The following is a 21,320-nucleotide window of genomic DNA, read 5'->3' as shown; positions in this document are numbered from 1 at the left end:
CTACAATTATCCACTCCAGCAGGCACCTCCTTCTGCAGTGAAAGGGCACTAGTATCTGGTTGCTGAGTGACATCTGTTTAGTGGGTGCTGCTCAGAGCTAAAGCCAAGCCTCAGTAGTAGTGGGTAAATTGCCAATACTCGGAAGCCAGTGTTGAGCCATTGATGTGTAGGTTTAGCAGCACACCTTACACTTCTGTGTAGCTGCTTCTCCTGTTCTTCCTAGGCTACATGGATCATAACCTGTGGGACCAGGTGGCTGAAAGGTCACAAAGTGAATTAAGGGAACTTCGCCCACCCGGAGTTAGTGTGATGTTTCCCAAATAGGCCTGATTTCAGCTCTATTCCTTATTGCTGAGCGAATTACGTAAATCACCAATCTCGGAAACAAACCTGAAGACCTATCAAAGATCGGGGATGACTCGCCCACACTTCTCGAGATGGTGCAATATCACCGAATTCAAGAAATGTCTGATCATACTCATTGAAAAACTAAGGGACATATTTACAAAGCCCATATGCCACAGGAGCATCACGTTTTTTGATGCTCTTGTGGCACACAATGCTGCGCCATATTTACAAGGCATTGCATAGCCACCCTGCCTGGCTTTTCATGGCCTTGTAGATATAGCCCCCTTTCACATTTTACTCTGCATGAAAGGGGCATTCCATGGGTGTTGCTATGGGTGTTCCCACGCAAAACCTATTCATTCTGACGCATTCCTAGATTTACAAAGTTTCATAAACCTGGAAATGTGTACGCTTTTAACGCCTACCCAGGAGAAGTGTTAAGGAGGCACAACAAAGAGGAAACCTTTATTTACCCTCTTTTTTTGTTTTTTCTATGTGTGCTGCATTCTTAAGGATGAAAACGCCATCGATGTTTGTTTTTATGCAGGAAAGTGTCTTTTCCCACTGGAGACTGTTGTGATTCAATCGTATTACTGAATTTTTGCCCATTTCCTATTGCCTATGTATTATCCAACACATTTTCTCCAGTTTTCCTTCCGGTTTTGTTTTGTAATCTCTGATGGCGAAGATAATGTAGAATCACTATGTTAGAAATTAGAATGTGATTTGACTGTAAATAATGTATTTTGACTACTGTATTTCTTATTTTCGTTTGTGCTCCTTGTCCTGCTGCCGCCCTGAAAGACCTGACCTTAGCCTACAGCTAGGATGTTTGTTGTTTTAGATTTGCCATACATAGGCAAAAGTCTTTAGCAGGTGCCCGCTTAACCTCCCAAGGGATTTCACACAGTGCGTGTTCTGGATATGCTCCTCCCTCCCTCCCTGCTCGATGCCACTGAGACACTATTTAGTGGTGCTAATTTAGCAGTGTCTAAAGATCTCTTTCACCCTTATAATCAGCACATACTCTGTGTGTAAGAAGGCCCTCATTTTTTACCTCTAGATTGCATCATATGCAGTGTCTAACTCATTTCCCACAGGTAATTTGGAATACAAAGTTCAAATCAAATTTGGCATCAGATATTTAAATTTTGGTACTTGTACTCAAATGTGTAATCATGTACATCAGAAAGGTATAAGTGAAATAATGGGATATTTATTTACACTTACCATCTTCTAGCCCAGAGCTTTCAAGGACACACAATATCTAAGTGATAACGGAAGGGCTGAACTGACTTTGCTGCCCTGCCCTTTGCTAGTGAATAGTTCTGCAGGCAATTAGCTATTTTTGAGGAAGGGCCTAATCCACATTCACTCTTTGAATGACACATCCTGGGACAGGACCAGCAGAGGTGCTGGTAGGCTTCTGGCATGGACTGGAGTGAACTGCTTCGTAGTGGCTGGAGTTGAAGGGCAGAAGAAAGCTCTTTTGTGGCCATACTGTCCTGAGACAAGAGTGGTTGGAGGCCTAGAGCCTGATTACGAGTTTCTCGTATTAATATTACAACCCATGAGTAAAACTCCTCTTTAGGCATGGGTCGGAATTACGAGTTTGAAGTTATTTAATGCATTGAATAATTAATTATTATCGGATGTGCTAATTACCTCAACCTTCGTTATAGTTCAGTAGGTCAAACCTGCTGAAATCGAACTGAGGAAAAGCATACTGTATTTACCATTTCATGTGGATTTTGGTGCGGCACACATCAAATTCTGCATGTTATTCCCCATGAACTCGTGATATTGTTAGTTATCTGGGGTGATAAATAATGCCTTCACTCGTAAGCAGGCCCTGTGTTTGTGTGTGTGAGAGTGTGTGCTGCATGTTTGCACATGTGTGCATGCATCCATGTGTATGAGAGTATGTGTGCATTTTTGCAAGCATGCATGAGCTCATGCTCTGTAAGCTACAATTCTTCATTCTTGTAGCTGGCAATCTGAAGTCTCTTATGGTTTCACTGCTATTTATTCGTTTGCTTTAATATAAGAACAGTACAAACACCCACATAATTGGAACAATACTGTATCTGAAAACATATATTTATTTATATTGGTGTGTGGCGGTACTCCAAAGTTGTCCCCTCACAATCACGTCATAGTTTGGTCAGACTTGGGTGAACGGTAGGATGGTGATATCATCATATTTTGAAAAAACAAATTATTGTATTTTAGTTTATCAGGCGAGAGCAAGAGAGAGAGGGGGTTTCTTAGGGCGAACTCGTAAATTTTTGCATGAATTTAATAATAAAATGGGCCAAAACTAATTTTTTTCTATTTTATGATGATGACGAATAGAGTGGAAAGTTTTTGCCTATCACCTATATAAAAATGGAGCCTTTTTTCTATATATTTCCATAAATTGTCACGCCTGGGCAATCAATACCCTCCAATTTATACATTGAGTGTGTTTCATCAGCACTTCTTTTTTTTTATTCTGCAACTTTGTCAGTTTCCAACAAATGCATATTTATAGTCCACATTCTTCCACTTCTCTTTAGTAGAATACTTTTTCCAGATAGCCGTTCAAGAACATGCCAGTTGGGTCAAGTTTCTCTCTGATGGAGCAGAACTTCTGAAATCCCGGGTACATCTTCTCAAAGTCTGTCCGAACGCAAGTGTGAGCCTGGAAGAAACATATGTACAGTCAGGTGAAACACAAAAGCACCAAGAAGAACCATGCATTGATCAATGGATGGAAGAATCCATGACTCTAAATTCTAGTATTCATTGTCACAGACCGTACTTTGTGAGGTGTAGTTGCGGCCATGAGAGAGGCAGCTCACGGGACTGGAAAACAAACAAGAGACTGCTGTGGAGTACTACCACTAGGATTTGTCCTTCTTCTGTTTCAATGTTTTCTCCCTTTCTGCATAAGTGTCTCATTCCACCTACACTATAGGACATATTTATCAAGGTTTTGTGTCGCCCTTGTGCCACACAATGGAACGCAAGGGTGACGCGAAACCTTTATCAATCCATACGAGGCCACCTTGCACGGCCCGGACTGGCTTGATAAATCTAGAGTAACGGAAGAAAGCGCAAATCGCTGGCTTTTGTTAGTCTGCAGCAGGGAGGGATTCCATGGGTGGAGTGTAGGTATTCCGATGCATTCACCCATGGATTCTGAGACATTCCCAGTTTTACCAACATTGGTAGATATGGGAATGCGTCAGAATTGTACGTCTCCCCACCAGATGCACAAAGAGGAGAAATATTTTCATTTTTCCTCATTGTTTCCACTAAGTGTGCGGCTTCCTGCAGCACACTTAGAAGGAGAAAAATGCCTCTGATGAATGTTTTTGTGCAGGAAGGTGCACCTGCCTGCACCAAAACAATCCTGCCTACCACGCAAGCACCCTTGTAACACAAGGGTGCCTGCTTTGGTTCCAGGCAGCCATACATGTGCCAGTGCTAGAAAAGGACAAGAATGTGTCGTACAATGGTAAATATGGCACACTCCTTCCCTTTCCTATCCACACAGCACAGCAAGGTGGCTTGCTGTGTTGCTTGAATTTTTCATAAATATGGCCCTACGCACCATGTGGGAGAACTAATTGCAGGAAGGCAGCTCCTAGGATTTTGCCCAGGAAGACTAGGGGCCTCATTTACAAGGAAATAATGCAGCACAGTGCCGCAAGCTATTTGGCTGTGCTGCGCACAGGGATGCGTCATATCTACAACGAATTGCTGGCACAAAATTTGCTGCCATGCGCCGACGCACGCACCCTTGCAACATGGTACAAGGATGCCTGCGCCACAGGGATGATTGTTTATGTGCAGGAAGTTGTCCCTTCCTGCACATAAACGATCTGAAATGGTGTTTTTCAACTTCTATGTGTGCTGCATTAGCACACTTAGAACTTTTAAAACGTCTTTTTTTAAGGGTTGTTTATGTGCAGGACACCTTCCTGCACATAAACAACCATTAGAGGTCATTTCCTCGTTCTATGTGTGCTGCAGAATGCAGCAAGCATAGAAAGAATGAGGAGAAATTAATATCCTTATCCTTGTTGCGCCTCCCTACACCTCCCCTAAGAAGGCGTAGCATTCAGATGCATTTCCAGGTTTTCAATCTCTCATAAATCTGGGAATGTGTCTGGTTCCATAGGTGTTGCGTGGGATCACCCACAGCAACACCCCTTTCAAGCAAAGTGCTGCGTGTAAAGGGGCCGTACTTATAAGGACAGGAAAAGACACGCTGGGTGTCTTCTTCTGTCCTTGTAAATATGTGGCAGCAAAATGTGCCACAAGCGCACCACAAACAGTGACGCACCGGAGGCGCAAGGGGCTTGTAAATAAGCTCCTAGATCTGCAGTACTGAGGATCACTACTAAGAAATTAGGGCTAATAATATGAGGTGACCCCAGGTGGCTGCTGGCCTTCCGCCTTGAAGCAGGGACACCCCAGTTTGAATGGCCCGCCTGTGTCACATTTAGCACCTCATGAGTTTCACTGGCAGTGTGAAGCTGCAGAGTCAAAAGCTTGATATCCTTGCAACTTTTAAAATTAATCTTCCAGGTTAATGAAGTGCAAAGCTGACGAAGTTAAAAAAGGAGGGAATGGGGCCCTGCTTGAAGCTGGAAAAGCTGGTCCCCGCTCTTCTGAAGCCCCAAGCTGTGCATGGGGTGTTCTTTGCTGTCAGATGTCCCAGGGTGGGACTTCTAGCAGCAGAGTGAGGGAGAAATAGTGACGGCTCAGGGTAGGCTTTGGCGTTTTCCTGATTCCACTCACGGCTAAGTGTAGAGGACTGAGCAGAAAATGGGTCCCTGTGGGACGTGTTCCGCTGAACACCACATCCTGCTGCAGGGCCGAGAGCTGGGTGAAACTGCCCTTTCTTTGCCCTTTGGCAATGTCAGAAAACTCTGCCTGTTGTTGAGAAAAGTGACGTTTCCTGACTTTAAATGCAAAGTTTTAATTTTGCCCAACTCTAGAACTTTCCAGATGGATGATCAATCAGAAGAATAATAAGGTGTCTTAACCATGTCTGCAATACAAAAAGCAATGGAAAAAGCTCTTATTGACTGAAGGCTCTAGGCCAGTTCTGATTATGAGATAAACTTCCAGGGAATTAGGGGCCAGGTCTGCTTTAAATGGAATCAAGAACCGGTCCTTGATCTTGACTCTGGCCAAGGAAGCAGAACGGTCTTGTCCTGCGGAACCTTAAGTTACCGCACTGGGTTGACCACTTCGGCTATAGCTTCCCTTGCAGAACTCATAACACACGGGAGAGGCCCTAGACGCGAGTGAATACCGGACCTGGTGTTTCTGAGACTGTGGAAGAGTCGAATGTACAATTGAAGGCAGTAAAGTTTAAAAACATACAAAAGCAGGCAATGCACCCATGAGCAATGCGATGACAAAGCCAATTGGCCTTTGAAATTCCTCTCCAGCATACATTCCTACCCTGAAGAGGGACACCAGGTCAAGTGTGCAGACCCTGATCTCTTTACCAGCTTTTAAAGTGAGATCAGTGATAGACAGAGGTAGCCCCATGAATGAGCATCCAGACCCTTGAGCAGTAAAGGCTCACTCAATCCCTGGCAGAGCCTCTCCTGAGCAGACCGCCTCTCCATTTCCTGACCATTAGATGCCTGAGACAAGGCTGGAGGAACAGTGGAAACAGGAGTGGGTCAGAAAGAGGAGGCAGGGGAAAACTCCATGTCTAACAAGCAGGCAGTGGCACATAGCAACATCCTGGACCCAAACACTGAAGGGAAGCCTCTTCCGATTCTTTTGCTGACGGATACAATGTTACAGTGGCTGGGAATTTGCAAGTTTTTATAAAAAAGTTGGGTGGAATTGTTTTGCACAATGGGGCTGTTTTGCATGATTCAACAAAATTCTTATAAATTGTTGAGGCAATATATTGTAGAGGAATGCTAAAAACATACGTACTTTGTCAAGCAAATTTAAGATCCAAAAAGGGACTTATACGGTAAATGATTAGAAGTATGGAACAGAAAACTTTGCTCAGCATTAACATGAACTTTGCTGCATTTGAGGCCATAAGCACAGCTCATGTTTGAATTTTTTCTGTATGTGCAGTATTATTCTGTGATTAGTTGCTGTTATGGGTTTCGGATGGGCTCGTCTTTCTGGCACATATGAGCTATAGAAATTAAATAAAGACGACACGCATACATTTAGCCAATGTACTGTACCTTTGCCCAATGTGGTCTTCCTCCAACTTTCTTCATGATCGCCTCATATGCTGACCAGTATTCTTTCAATGGGACATCTTTTCCATATGGCCTAAACACAGAATGGATGAATGAATTTAAGAGGCTATAGCGAGTGGATTAATTCACTATTGTCACATTTCATAGGGCTTATTTAATTTATGCCAATCGATGCCAGTCGTTCTATTGCCCACAAAGGCATCTCAAGTGATGATTGGTTTAGCCACAGTGCACTTCTCATACCGCTGCTAAAGTAGCGAAAGTGGGTCCCAAAACTTCTGTGAAGCTATGCCAGATTCTTCAGAGCCATCCAGTTTCTCCCCTAGGGCAGGCATTAACATGAATTAGAACATTGGAATGTTGGGAGCTCCATTGCAGACAATGGAGTGCTCCCTGCTTCTACGGGCCGGTAAAGGCCCCCAGAGCAACATTCCAATGTTCTACAAAGGCTTCTCGAAGTTCGAGGGGATTTATATCCCCTCGAGCTTCGAGAACCCTTTGTTTAATTTGTTAGAACATTCTGCCCTCTAGTGGCAGAATGTTCTAATAGCCTTATAGCCCTTCGTAGCAGGGCTATATGGCTATTAAAGTCGCGCTGTTTCGTTAAAATCCCTTTAACGATTCAGCAGACCTTTAATAGCCGGTATAGCCCGCTACGGCGGGCTGTAAGGCTATATTAGAACATTGGAATATTGGTAGCTCCTTTGAAAACAATGAAGTGCTCCGGGCTTATAATGGCTGGTATAAGCCCAGAGCTGTGAACAAAGGCTTCAGGGAGCCTGAGGAGATTTCAATCCCCTCAAGCTCCCTGAATGCTTTGTTTAATTTGTTAGAACATTCTGCCCTCTAGTGGCAGAATGTTCTAATAGCCTTATAATGGGAAACAACCTTTTCAACGCAACTTTTACAACGCACTACCATTACAACAAAACTTTTACAACCCAACATCCATTACATCGCATGCCATTACAACGCAACCATTACAACGCATGATACTACAACGCATACCACTACAACGCATGTCATTACAACGCATACCATTACAACGCATAACATTACAACGCATAACATTACAACGCATAGTACCCTTACACTATCCAACACTTACCCTACTGTTGCACCCCCCTGGAGTTAGAATAGTAATTTTTACCCCTATACTATCCAACACTTACCCTACTGTTGCACCCCCCTGGAGTTAGAATAGTAATTTTTTTACCCCTACACTATCCAATACTTACCATACATGCAATGTAATGTTATGCGTTGTAATGGTATGCGTTGTAAAGGTAGTATGCGTTGTAATGGAATGCGTTGTAAAGGTAGTTTATAAAAATTCGTTGTAATGACATGCGTTGTAATGGAATGCGTTGCTGTGTTGTAAAAAAATGCATTGTAAAGGTATGCGTTGTAAAAGTAAAAGTAGCAGGGCTATACCGGCAATTAAAGTCCCGCTGCTTTGTTAAAGTCCTTTTGCCTTCGGCTCGGGCCTTTAACCCCGCACCAGGCCTTTAATAGCCAGTGTAGCCCGCTACGGCGGGCTAAAAGGCTATAGTAACTTGCCCTGCAAAGATGGTTGTGAAAAGTCTCATCTACCTGGTAAGAAATGATTGGTCATGGGGACTTAAAAGTCAAATGCCGTCTTGCCCCTTGTGTGTTGTTTTAAGCACAGTGCACTTTACTTTCATCACTCTCCTAAAGGCAGGGTTGGACTGAGACAGAAAATAGGCCCTGGGACCAAAAGAAAAGTGGCCACCATTACCAAATGACGATTCTCAGAATGACACGACAAGAGAATCAGGATTCCATTGAAGACACGGAGGCTAACATTAAGCATAATCTTTTATTGGCAGGAGTGGCAATAAAATATTATGCATAATGGTAGCCTCTGCGCTTGTATGTGCTCATATTATAAACAGGGTACATTGTCCCTGTTTGCACCATAGCGCACTTTTAAACCTGTATGCTGGGTGCAAACTGGGACAGCTTGTACTATTACAAATGATGAGCTGCCCTAGGGGCTGGGCAGGCCGTGAAATACGGAGCAGATGACTGAAGTGGACGCTCTGTCTTTCATTTTTTTTTTTTTAAACATTTTTATTTGCATTTTGTATATAACTTAACAGTACAGTCATGTATTCAGCAACAATCCTCCCTCTAATTCCACTCCCTCCACCCCATAATCGCACACTGTTGATATGCGGTACACCGTATAATTGTAAAAAAGGACTACGCATCGAGGAGTCATCTCCCCATTTCTCCCTCCATCCCCACCCGCCCCCGTGTGAACTAGCAACGCGACAGTAAGCTCAACCATCCCCCAACCCTCCATCGAGTCCATGATAGTGTCTCCACTTAGACCGAATTTTTCGAAACTTCCTAGGGCACCCCCTGGATTTGTAGGTCACCCTCTCAGCCGCCATGTAGAGGTCTAGTCCTTGCCTCCATTCCTCCAGGTCAGGAGGAGTCGGGGACCCCCATCGTTTCGCAATGTCTCTTTTGGCCACCACCAGGGCTAGGACCAGGAAGATTATAAGTGGACGTGGCAAATCCACATCATTGGACATCCCCAATAGAGCCAACTTCGGCTCTTGTGCCAGTGGAACTCCCAGGACCTCCTGCAGTTCTGAGAAGATACGGGACCAGTATATTTGGATCACTGTGCAGGACCATAGAGTATGATAAAAACCTCCTTCCGCCCCGTGGCATCTGAGACATCTATCGTTCTCGATTTTCCCCTTTTTATGGAGTCGTACCCTGTCATAGTATGTTCTATGTAACACATTGTATTGAATGAGGCGCAGCCTGGATTTAATCGCAACCTCACGGAGGTGCCTTAACACCATATCCCAATCTAGGTCTTCCAGTGTCCCTACCTCACTCTCCCATGTAGCTCTGAGCTTCGCTAGGTCTCCCAGCATATTGTTGGTTAGTGTTTTGTATGTAAGTGAGACTGCCTTCCCCTGAATCCGTTCCTGCAGAAGCCTTCCCTCCAGTGGCGCATAGTCTGATATCCCTGACAGGTGTATCCGCTGTGCCTTCCACGCGTGGCGGAACTGGGTATACTTAAAAAACTGTGAGCTTTGCAGTCCAAAGTTGGCTCTCATAGTCTGGAAGGACTTCAATTCTCCCGTAGCTATAACATCCCCGATGGTGGAGATACCAATATCATCCCATCGTTGGAAACCTTTTAGTTTGTGTAACTCATGTACCCACATGCAGTGCCAAAGTGGTGTCTGTCGAGTGGGGGTCTTGCCCCAGCCCGTGCGTGTCATGGCTTTAATCCAAGCTCGTAGTGTTATAAGGGTCGCCGGGAGCAGTGTGTGTTGCGCGGGCCCTCCATACAAGTAGTGCAATAGGTTGTGTGTGGATAGTGTATGTCTTTCCAGTGCATAGGTGGGATGATCTGCCGGCAAGTGTATCCATTCATTAATCGGGGTCATGTGTTCCGCCCAATAGTAGGCTTCCAAATTTGGGAGTGAGATTCCGCCACTATATTGGTGCCTCTGGAGCATGGTCAGCGCTATCCTAGGTTGTTTTCCTAGCCAAAGGAATGCCCGGAGATCCGAATGGATCCTGCGTAATAGTGTGTCCGGGAGGGAATAATATTCGTTTTGTAGGGCGTACAAGTATTTGGGAAGGATGATCATTTTGTACAAAGCCGCTCGCCCTAAGAGTGTGAGTGGCAGGCGTCTCCATCTCTCCATGTCCGCGGTTGAGTTTAGTGAGACCCTATCTATATTTCTCCGAAGCGAGAGTTTCTTATCAAGGGTGATGTAAATCCCTAGGTATTGAAAGCCCTCTGTAGTAGTTATTAATTGTTGGGGCAACGTCGTCCAACGGTCACCTCCCTCGGGGACGTATAGGATTGATTTATGCCAGTTAATTTTATAACCGGAATGGGCACCATAATTTTCCAGCTCCCGGAAGAGCTCCAGGATGGTCGTCGCCAGATTAGTGATGTATAGGAGGACATCGTCCGCGTAGAGGGACAACTTCTCCTGGGCAGCATCTGCGTTTGCTATTCTAAATCCACAAATTGACGAGTTCTGTCGGACCCTGGCCGCCAGGATTTCAATGGTGAGTGTGAATAGGAGGGGCGATAGAGGGCAGCCCTGTCGGGTCCCTCTCTGGATCTGAAATTCTCAGGATAGACTCCCGTTCACTCTTACTCTGGCTCGTGGCGCAGTGTAGAGGAGTCGAACCCAGGCCTGGAATTTGGGGCCAAAGCCAAATTTCTCTAGTACCCCTGCCAGAAATGGCCAGTGAACCGCATCAAAGGCTTTTTCTGCATCGAGGGAGAGGAACCAGTGTGGTGACTCCCTGTCACGCACCTCTTGAAGCCAGTTGTGCGTGCGTCTGAGATTGAATTTAGTGGCTCTGTCAGGCAGGAAGCCGGTTTGGTCTAGGTGTATCAGATCCGGTATCACCGACCGCAGTCGGGTTGCCAGGACAGTCGCAAGGAGTTTCACCTCAGTGTTCAGGAGGGATATAGGTCTGTAGAACGTGCAGTCCTCTCGCGGTTTACCCTCTTTGTAGATTGGGACGATTATTGTCGCGGAGAGGTCATCGGGGAGCCTCCCTTCCTGGCAGGCACCCAAGAAGAGGTTTCTCAAGTGTGGAGCCAGAATGTCCTTCGTGCATTTAAAGAATTCTGCAGGAAAACCATTGGGTCCCGGGGCCTTCCCAGGTCTCAGTCTAGTAATTGCCAAAGAAATATCATCTGTCGTGATGTCGGCCTCAAGGACCTTAACGGATTCCAGGTCCAGGGATGGAACTTCAATCTGGCTCATATATCGGAGAGCATCATCGCATGAGCCCAAGTTCCTAGCTGTATAAAAACTCTCATAGTGAGCAGCGAAGGTCTCAGCTATGTGTGCGTCTGTGCTGGCAAGTCCACCGTCTACACCCTTAACGTGTTCTATCCACCGCGCTGCCCGCTCCTTCCTACTAAGCCATGCTAGGAGTCTGCCTGATTTGTCCCCCATGTCATACAGGCGATGGAGAGTGGCCAGGTTCTGTGTCTTAGCCTCATCTGTCACTAGGTCCCTGTAGTGGCGTTGTGCATCTACTAGTTTCCTTAGGGCGATAGGGGATTTTGTGATCAGGTGCTCTCTCTCTAGGTCTAGTATGGCCCGTTCAGCCCCTGCTACCATTCCCTGGAGTTTTTTCCTCTCCTCTCCAATTCTACTCATTATCCTGTCTCTCATGACCGGTTTCAAGGCTTCCCAGAGGATTGCTCCTGAGTCAACCGTCCCCTCGTTTTCAGTCAGGTATACTCGCGCATCTGCCCGTACCCCCTTCAGGACCGCTGGGTTTTTAAGTTCCCAAGCGTCTAATCGCCAGGTGGCCCCTGTCGTGTTGCGTCTTTGACCTACTTTGATTAGGAGAGGCGAGTGGTCTGAGATTCCTCTCGCCCTGTATTCTGCAGTCGAGTCCGTAGTCAAGTCTTGTCTGGACATAAAGATATAGTTCAGTCGCGAGAATACCTTATGGGAGGCTGAGTAAAAGGAGTATGTGAGTTGTCCTGGGTGTAGCCACCCCCAGACATCAGTAAGACCAATTGTGGAAATCATCCGGGCAAGTGGTGTCTGGGTAGTCGTAGCGGGTGGCGTCCCTGAGCGATCCAGCTCCCTATCCATAACATCGTTGAAGTCGCCGCCCACTAATTGAATGGTGTCGGCCGATTCGAGAAGTATGTTTGCTAGCATCTTGAGTGCATTCGCCTGCAATTTAGGGGGTGCATGTACCGATACTAGTGTGTATGTACGTCTACGCCATGTCCCTTGTACCCCAACGCATGTTCCCTGCGGATCCACCCATGTGCGTGTGATGCAGAATGGAGAAGTGGTCTTCACTATAATGGCCACTCCACTGGAATCAGTAGTGTAGCCCGCGTGGGCCAACACTTTGTATCGTCCCCTGGCTATGAAGGAGCAATTGGATCCCTTGAGGTGTGTCTCCTGTAGGAAAATTACATCGGGTCCTATTCTTTTTATGTATGCGTTTACTAGTCCTCTCTTAACCTTGTTACCGAGACCATTCACATTCCAGGTCAGGGCGCTGAATCTGGATAGGTCAGTCGGTTGTGTATCTAATGTACTTGCTATTCTGATGTGTCAACAGGATATCGTGGGTGTTTCCTGGTATATGAGCGGAGAATAAGGCAGTAATAAACATGACTGTGAACAATCAACTGTTTCCCCCCCACCTCCCCCCAAAATCCCCCCCAGCAAACTGTCCGAACTTCCCCGGTCCCCACCACCCCCTCCCCACCTTCCCCTCCCGTCCATCCCATACTCTCGCAAACCACCCCAACTAGAAGAACACTAGGGCTCCAGTCTAGGCCACCATCAGCTTAATTGTCCAGCCAGTGACAGGACGAGTTTTGCTGCCCCGTGGGCAACTAAAGGGGGCACCTAGTCAAACTGAGAACAATAGTATCAAGCAGTATTCAAAAGTGGTGATTGTAACTTGCGTGTCTCCGGCAGTGGATTACTGCAGTTCCGGATATCATTTCCATACTTCCTCACGAGTGGGAATCTTGTGAGTCCAGGTCGCGATCCTCTACACCTCCGGTAGCCCCCTGTTCCATCTCTCAGATCGCCGCGACCAAGGGGTGCAGTAGTTATCTGTCGATTCCTCATGGTCTGATGAGCGTGCATTTGCCATGTATTCCATCTCTTCAACAGTGCGATGATCCAGGCTGCTGAATCTGTTACCCGCGTCGGATTCTCCTCCATGGTTGTGTTTCGGTCCCGTTCTCCTCTGGTCGATGCAGTGCGGTCCGAATCCGGTGGGGAGAGTGTATGACGTTTCATCCTCAGAATGTGGGACCGTTGCGTCTTAGGCGGGCTTCTCCGGAAGTTGGCTGCCGCCATTTCGAAGCGAACCCTACGTCCCTCCTCCTCTGCCCCACGGAGCAGGGGTCGTTCCTCCAACCACTGCCATGCCTCTTCCGGGTGACTGAAGAAGTGTGATCTGCCCTTGTATATGACCTTCAGTTTTGCCGGAAAGAGCAACATGTAGGATATGTGTATTTCCCGAAGTTTTGCCTTAACTGAATCATATGAACGGCGCTGTTTCTGCACATCCTGGCTATAATCCGGGAATATCATGATATTTGCATTTTCCAGTCTAAGTTCCCTTTTTTTCCTTGCCTCCCTCAGGATGAGGTCCCTATCTGCAAAGTTAAGGAAACGGACAATGATCGGCCGTGGCCTCGCTCCCTCCGGCAGTTTCATAAGCAGGGCCCTGTGTGCCCTTTCTATGATAAAGCAGTTTGAAAATTTGGCCTGTGGGAACATCGATGTTAGCCAGTCGTGGAGAAATGCTGCAACGTCGGACTTCTCAATACCCTCTCTAAAACCCACGAAGCGGAGGTTGTTACGTCTTGCCCTGTTTTCGGCATCGTCCACTCTCCACAGCAGCTGTTTGTGTGACGCCTGTAGCTCCACCATATCTTTCTTTAGTGCAGTAAGGGAATCCTCCATCTCGCTGATTCTGGTCTCAGTGGCGGTCACTCTCTCCGTTAGATTCCGGAAGTCCTGGAGCAGCAAGAGGACCTCTGAGCCCACCTCGCCTATTTTTGTCTCAAGAGCTATTCTAGAGGTTTGGATATCTGCCCTTGAGGCCTGGATTGCCTCCATAATTATGGTCGTGTCCGCGCTTGCACCAGGCGGTGCCGGGGCCATCTCCCGCTGTGACCGTGCCGTAGCATAGCTGTCGATGGTTTCCTGTCTGGCCGTCCTCGGGGCGGGGTCCCTTTTCTCCATGACGGGCCCCGGGCTTGAGCAGGAGCTTCTCGCTGTGGCCTGAAAGTCGATGGAGGTGGTGGGGGGGGAAACACTCAAATTTGGTCACCCCAGATCAGTAGGCCTCGCCGTCAGTGCAGAGCCCGGGTGGAATGGGCACACGGGGATGGGCGGATGTAGGGAGAGAGCGTCCCAGGGTCTCGCCCCCAGTTACCCGTTAAGTTGGGTATTGACTCTCTCTTCTTTGCAGAGTCGCTGTCCGTATCAGGGCCCGCCTCCCGAGAGCGCCGGAGGTAGGCAACTCCCGCGATGGTTCCCTCAGGCGGTCGACAGCCTCAGCGGGTGCCCAAGTGTCTCATGTCTTTTCCCCACTGGGAGGGGGGGCAACCAGTCCGGGCCGGCGTTTCGAGGGGGTCGTCTCCGGCCCGATCAAGGCCCATCCACGGCGCTCTCCAGTGCGCCCCCAGCTCTCACCCTCTTGGCGACGTCACAGGTCGCGGGCCCCCGCCGGGGCCGCCCGAGGCTCCCCCCGTCCAGCAATGATGGTGACAGACCGGGCGGGAGGATGGGAAGTAGAGGCAAGTCCGATTAGCCAGTCACAACCGGGACGGCCGGTCCTCCCGCCGGGCCCCTCTCAATTCGAGTCCCGGCCTCAGGGGGGGGGGGTTGGGAGCATCAAGATTCGCCGCCTCTTGAGCGAAGCGGCCCCCCTCCTTACCCGGACCTCGGCCTCCAGCGGACACCACCCTCTTGGCTTTCTCTCTGCCATCGCTCGTCACGTTCCCTGGCCCTGGGCGGGCGGCAAGTCTCCGTCCGGGTCCCCGTCAGGCCCGTCAGGCGCCCTCCGCCCCGGACCTCCACTCAGCAGCCTCTGGGCGTGGACGGATGGGGACGCCCGTTGCTCCTTCAGCTGGGCCGTAATACCGGATCCGCGGACGAGGAGGGTCCGCTGGCAGCGCGTCTCCAGAGCCGGGCAGAGCTCCACTTAGTATGAAGGAGGGGGCCCGGTCGCCATCTTGTCGCGGGTTCGCCGCATCAGCCCGCGTTCCCCACTCGGCGCCACTAATAGCCCCTTTTTACCAGCAGGATTTCTGTCGGGTCGGGCTGCCAGGTTGTCGGAGTCTCTCTGGTTCGAGTTGGTGAAGTTTAGGAAGTTTTTGGTATTATTTTGACGACGGATTTGTGCAGTAAGCCGGGAGCCGAGCAGAGGCACGTCTTACTCCGCCATGTCGCTGGCCAGGCCCCCGCTCTGTCTTTCATTTTAAAGAGGGGACAGAGATCACCCCGCAGGCAGGTGTGGATCCATGGAACCCCGTTTAATCCCTCCAGAGGGCTGCCCTTAGAAAGTGCACTGAGTGTACATCCGCTCTTTGTGGCACACCTTCAGTGTGCCTACTAAGGGCCTGTTTAATTCAGCACCCACATCCATAATAATAAAAGAATTATTTAAATCATTTTTTCTTATGCCGTTTTAGATTGGACATTCAGGATTTAATCTCATTTATGAATATCATTTATATAGAAAGAATCTTTGATGGCATAGAAAAAAGTATTCGGCGCTACAGCATGAAAATCAATTGTTTTAAAAACAACAGGAAAATGTGTACACAACCATTCTATACAAAACAAGGAAGTACAAACAAATTAACAAAATATCGCATATATACAAAATCCACCAGGTAAGACTTACATATGTCCGATATTTTTTAATTCACAAGAGGTCCTACGTGTGAAGAAATACTACTCAGCCTAACAACCAAAATCCTGACAATAAGAATACAAAGGATTGGAATAGAAATTGCTCTACTTTATATGAGCTGATGTGTGTGAGTTGTCAACGTTTTGGTCTCTAGTCAGTAAACATCCATGAGACCATCCTCAGTATAAAATCCTTTGCATGAAAAGGACCATCTAATGGTTAGGAACTTCCAAACAGACAATACCTATAAGTGCGGTGCTTAATTTGTAAAAAATGAAGTGCAGGTGCTGAAAATTTTGCCAAGGAGGCCACAGCTCACTTCTTCCTCAGGGGACCCCACTTTCAACACTCTTACTGCCTCAGTCTCTATCTTCTAACCTTGATCTGTTGTCTGTCCCCTAAGTCTTTGCTCTAAGAGTCTATCCTCTCACCTCTCTAATTGTTTTCTATCATCTTTGTCACACCTGGTGTGTTACCTTTTTCCCTGTATTTCTGATTTGCCCTCTATTCATTCTACCCCTGCCCTTTTCCTCTTCACTTTTATCCATGATCTGCTCTCTCTCCCCTCGATCTTCGTTCTTTACTATCACTCTTCTAGCAGTGATTAGCTGTGTCTCCATTTTACCATATGTCTGCTTGTTTTCCTCTATCCTGTCCTCTACATCCTTTCATTCTATCTTCTGTCTTCCTAATTCTCTCTTCTTCACACCATGGCTGCTTTCTCTTTGTATCTGATTTGCTCTCCGTTTCTTCTACTTAGCTCCGTCTTATCTATCTCCTCTCCTGTTGTTTCTTTCTCCTCTTTACTCCTGCTCTCTCTCTCTACTATAACACTGCTGCTGCCTATGACCCCTGTTGTCAGCCTGTACATGTCCCTGCTATTTTGAACTCTGTGTTTTCCTGTTGTCAATCCTAAAGAAGTGAAGATGGCGTGTTTTGCTTTCTTACCTACACCGAGTGCAAAAAAAAATGTACACCAAAAGAAAATGCTTTTTTGCATATATTAATCAGTGCGGTATGACTGGGTTTATTGCGGAACAGACAGGTGCTCGAGCACAGCAGGTGATGTCACTGATAGTGCTGCCTGTAGTTAGTAGGTCCAGGGATGGCGGCGGTATCGGCATCCACTGCTCAGCTTGCTGTGACCCTGCCTGCTACAGCACAGGCATTGTCCTCAGCCGTAATGCTGCCAAAGCCGGTAAGTATGGCTGTGGTGCCTACTGGACTCACACACGCTCAGCAATTACCATGCTGGGGTGCAGCGCACAGAATCTACAGGTGACGCCATGGCGCATAATAGTTGTGTTGGGCCACAGCAGCATCTAGCACGTTGAGAATAGCAGCAATGCAGGGCTGCAGGATATGCTACTCTGGCTACGCAGCAAGTGGAAAGTCCACACCTACTTTCGTATATTCTTCCTCAAGAGCCCTCACTCCCAAGTTCCAAATGCACTCTCGCAGCTTCCTTGCCTCAACTCCGTCATGAGCCAGCCCTCAGCTACAATTATCAAATGGGAAGCTTAGGCTCAGGCACTGGCAGGGTGCAGCAGACTCTGGGAATAAAATGCAAGTCATAGTTTGTCGATGACTTCTTAGATTTGTGATTGGCGTGATGACATCATCACTAACGTGGTGATACACAATCATGCCCGCCTGGACAGGCGTATGCTGGCCTGTCAATGAACATTTACCAGCCAGTCACCATGCAATGCATGTTATTCTTTTTATTTTGAATTTGATCAATTAATATTGAGACCACCACCTGCAGGGTCAGAGTGAAAGAAGTGCCGGTGCTGAGCACCTGCTCAAATTAAGCACAAGTGTAAGAAAATGCACTTTAAGTCTGTGAATTTAATAGTGTTTCATTTGAGTAGAGATAATGCAATTATTAGTGATCATATACATCAGCCCATATCAAGTAGAACTATTTGTATTACAATCCTTTGTATTCTTATTCTCAAGATTTTGGTTTGTACTTCCTCTTTCGTATAGAATGTATAAATACATGTTTTCCTGTCAATGCTAAAACTATTGATTTTCATATCATAGCACAGTATACGTACCTATCTTTTTTTCTGCCCTCAAAGATTCTTCCCACATAAATGATATTCATCAATTTAGTTGGCTTGATTGTAACCTGAATGTCCAATCTAAAACTTGCTCACAAAAAATCATTTAAATAATTCCTTCAGGAGTTTTTTGCTGTTCACACTATTTACCCATCTCCTGAGTAGGGTCAGACTGGGACAAAAAAGGCCCTGGCACCAAAATAAAACTGGCCACCGTTAGCAAAACAGATAGCTAAAAAAGTGGCCCACACTTGTAAATCAGGCCAGTTTTGAATTTATAAAGACACTCGGCATGAGTATTATGGGATATTAGAGAAATCAACCGTAAAATCTGGCCCACTTGGACATAAAACAGGCCCACAAACTGCTTAAAAATTGGCCGACATGCTGTTCTGTTAGATCTGCCTGTAGGGCACTGCTTGATTAACCTCTAGGCCAGTCTGACCCTGCTGCTGAGAAAAGACTGGGATACCTGGATGTGTTCTAATGTAGTGTAGTTCCTATATTCCAATAGGCTCTGCGCATTGGAATAATATATTCATCAGTGTAGACGTAGGACTGAGGTTATCTAGGTCTCTACTGACTATATTAGACTTAAGGTTTGCCAGCTAGCTCAGAGGTCACTAGAAACTTTCTCGAATAAACGAGGAGGAGTTTAACCTCCCTGGATAGACAAGAAGGGATTAGCTTCTGACAACCGTACAATATGACAACTTTGCTCACCCTGAATAAGAGTATATCTCTAGAGTCGTGTGAAAACAAAAGACAGCTATTTCACTCAGCCAAATGTGCGTACTTAGTTTCACCAGAATGCAGAGAAAAGAGAGACGGGCGTTTTCAATAAAAGGTGTTATTTATTGAGCAGTCTTCTTCCTCATACAAGAGAAATGAATTGCCACGATTGTAATGCTCATGGTAAAGTAAAGTGCGTACAGTAAAAGTAAGATTATAAAATAATACTGTAAAAGCATTGATATGGTTTCTTAGCCATATGATACTTTAAAATAGATAAAATAGATACATACATATATACATTGACTAATCGTACTCAACTGGTGCTTCTAAATACGCCTACCCCGGTGTACCTGACCTAAGCCTAATACGTGGGAGGGTAAGTAAGTAGCAGTTTAAGTTAAGTTTGTTTTGCCAAAAATCTGACTCAAGAATTCTCTTTAAGGGTTTAGTCAGTTCCGTACCTGGGTAATAGAAAGCAGGAGGTCTGGTATCTCTCTCTCTGGATTCGATATCCCAGCAACCCGCAAGGGTAGGCTGGAAACGCCAGAGCTGGATTTCTCGGCAGGAGAAAAGACAGCGTCTTTCTCAGCGCGTCAAGGAGGAGGGGCAGCGTCCGTGGGCTCTCGCATCAGCTGGGCTTTCGGAAGTAGATAGCTGCTCTGCTCCAGAAATACCACCGTGTGTTTGCTTAAGGCAACGTTGGTATATTTATACCTGAAAGGTGCCTGGGGTTGACGTAAGGTTGGACATAAGACGCCAATAAAGATGTCACTAAGAACTGGCCGTTCTTACAGTGCTTTACAGGAGTTCCAGGACGAAATCAAAACAAAGCAAGGGGGATTTCCCAGGTTGATGGAGGCTTGGTTTTGTTTAGAGAACTCGGTGTGCTTACTAGGGGGCCGGAGAAGTAGCATTGCTTAATGTGACAGCATGTGCTACGACTGAATTATGGATATGATTATTATGCCGTTGTATGGATATTATTGATTATAGCTGGACAAGGGCATAAAATAGGAATATCGATTCAGGTTTCCTAGATAACACACTACACCCACTCCACGAATTAATGTCCATCATTACTAAACCTTAAGCAATAGTAAACATAAAAGGTGCACGTGTATACCAACCCACCCCAAAATAAATTTTTGCATTTGAAATGGTGTATGTGAAATACATGAAAATGATTATAGGTACTGTACGCGTTTCAAGCAGTTTAATCATTCATTAAAAAAGGATGCATATATATATCAGCATGAATGATTTGCGAAATTTACACATGAAATGGCTCTTAATACAGAAAAAAGGTGTGAGACCATTCCATCACATATAAATGCAGTTGCTGTAAATGTGCTAGACGTGATATATTGTCTTTAGAGGTCCTAAAATAGAAGCTCTGTTCTCTAAGAATAGTTCTACTTCAAGCAGAGTACATGTGCCAAAAAAAGGTAAATATTTTGGAATCGGGGAAAAAAAATAATTTCGCTTTCAGGGGAGAGAGAAAAAAATATATAGTTCCAAATATGTTCAGTAGATTTTGTTTATCAAAGCCGAAGGCCGAATTCAGAGTTCAGGGAACGCTGTGTACTAGTTTGCTTTAAAGTTATTCTTTTTGTTCGGGGGAAAACATCATTTCAGACAGACTTTCAAAAAAGTGGTTTACCGCTTCAGGTGAAAGTTCGACCAAGTTGGAAAATGCCGCAACTGTGCAGTCGTGAGCATGATTGCTATCATCGATGACAGGATCAGCAGGGCTCACAGAAGGTCGTACCTGGGTGATGTTGCTCTCATCTCGCACTTCACTACCCTTTAATCGCAGTGGTGAAGTCTCAACGAATGCCGTCATCAGGATGGGTAACCGCTGGGGACAACACGATGCATGAGCCGTTACAGGACTTAGCAAAGTATCTGTATCCAATGGTACTTCTGATTGTAGTGTAAGACAGACGTCCAACACGCATTCTTCTCCGCATAGCATAAATCGAAGCACAGGTAAGATACAATTCTGCCAGATGGGTCTGAATGAAAGAAACCAGGTCATATTCAGATCTCTTAGCCGGACTTTAGTTATGCTGTCCCGATAGCGTATAGCTAGGATCGTTTCTTCCATTGTTGCTGCAGTATTGTCTGCGTTTTGGCTTGCCATAACGAAGCAGGAGAATCAAAAATAAAATGCCTGCTACGAGTCCCAACAGGAGTGGTAGGCCACCAAAGACAGAATGGACAAAATTAGGAAAAATGCCCAGAACTGTTGTAAAGGGTGTTAACAGTCCCGAAAAAATTGTCTTAAATACATGTGGGATACCTCCAGTATCGGACACATTTAGGATTTGGCTTAACATTTCTGCGAAATGTAGGGGGCAATTTGCTGATAAAAGGCTATGTATCTCTGCCGTTGTCCTTGCGACTTGCAGATCATACGTTTCATTTGATGACGTCAAGGGCACAGTTGTCTGCAAAAGGACAGACTTTATTCTGCTTA

General features: G+C 46.3%; 1 protein-coding gene across 1 annotated transcript in view; it reads right to left on the bottom strand.

The window, feature by feature from the left end:
- Positions 1-2,430: 2,430 nt before the first annotated feature.
- Positions 2,431-21,320, bottom strand: part of LOC144763910 (L-gulonolactone oxidase-like) — an 802,559-nt gene continuing 783,669 nt past the window's right edge. Inside the window, exons 11-12 of the mRNA XM_078649945.1 lie at positions 6,570-6,660; positions 2,431-3,031 (exon numbers count right to left, since the gene is read on the bottom strand). Of these exons, the coding sequence (XP_078506071.1) occupies positions 2,903-3,031; positions 6,570-6,660 (220 nt within the window). The 3' untranslated portion in view covers positions 2,431-2,902. The remainder of the gene's footprint in view (positions 3,032-6,569; positions 6,661-21,320) is intronic.

This window comes from Lissotriton helveticus, chromosome 6 (genome assembly GCF_964261635.1).
Source record: "Lissotriton helveticus chromosome 6, aLisHel1.1, whole genome shotgun sequence".
Classification (NCBI taxonomy): Eukaryota; Metazoa; Chordata; class Amphibia; order Caudata; family Salamandridae; genus Lissotriton; species Lissotriton helveticus.
Note: the sequence above shows the minus strand (reverse complement) of the source record. Positions and strands in the feature narration are given on the sequence as shown.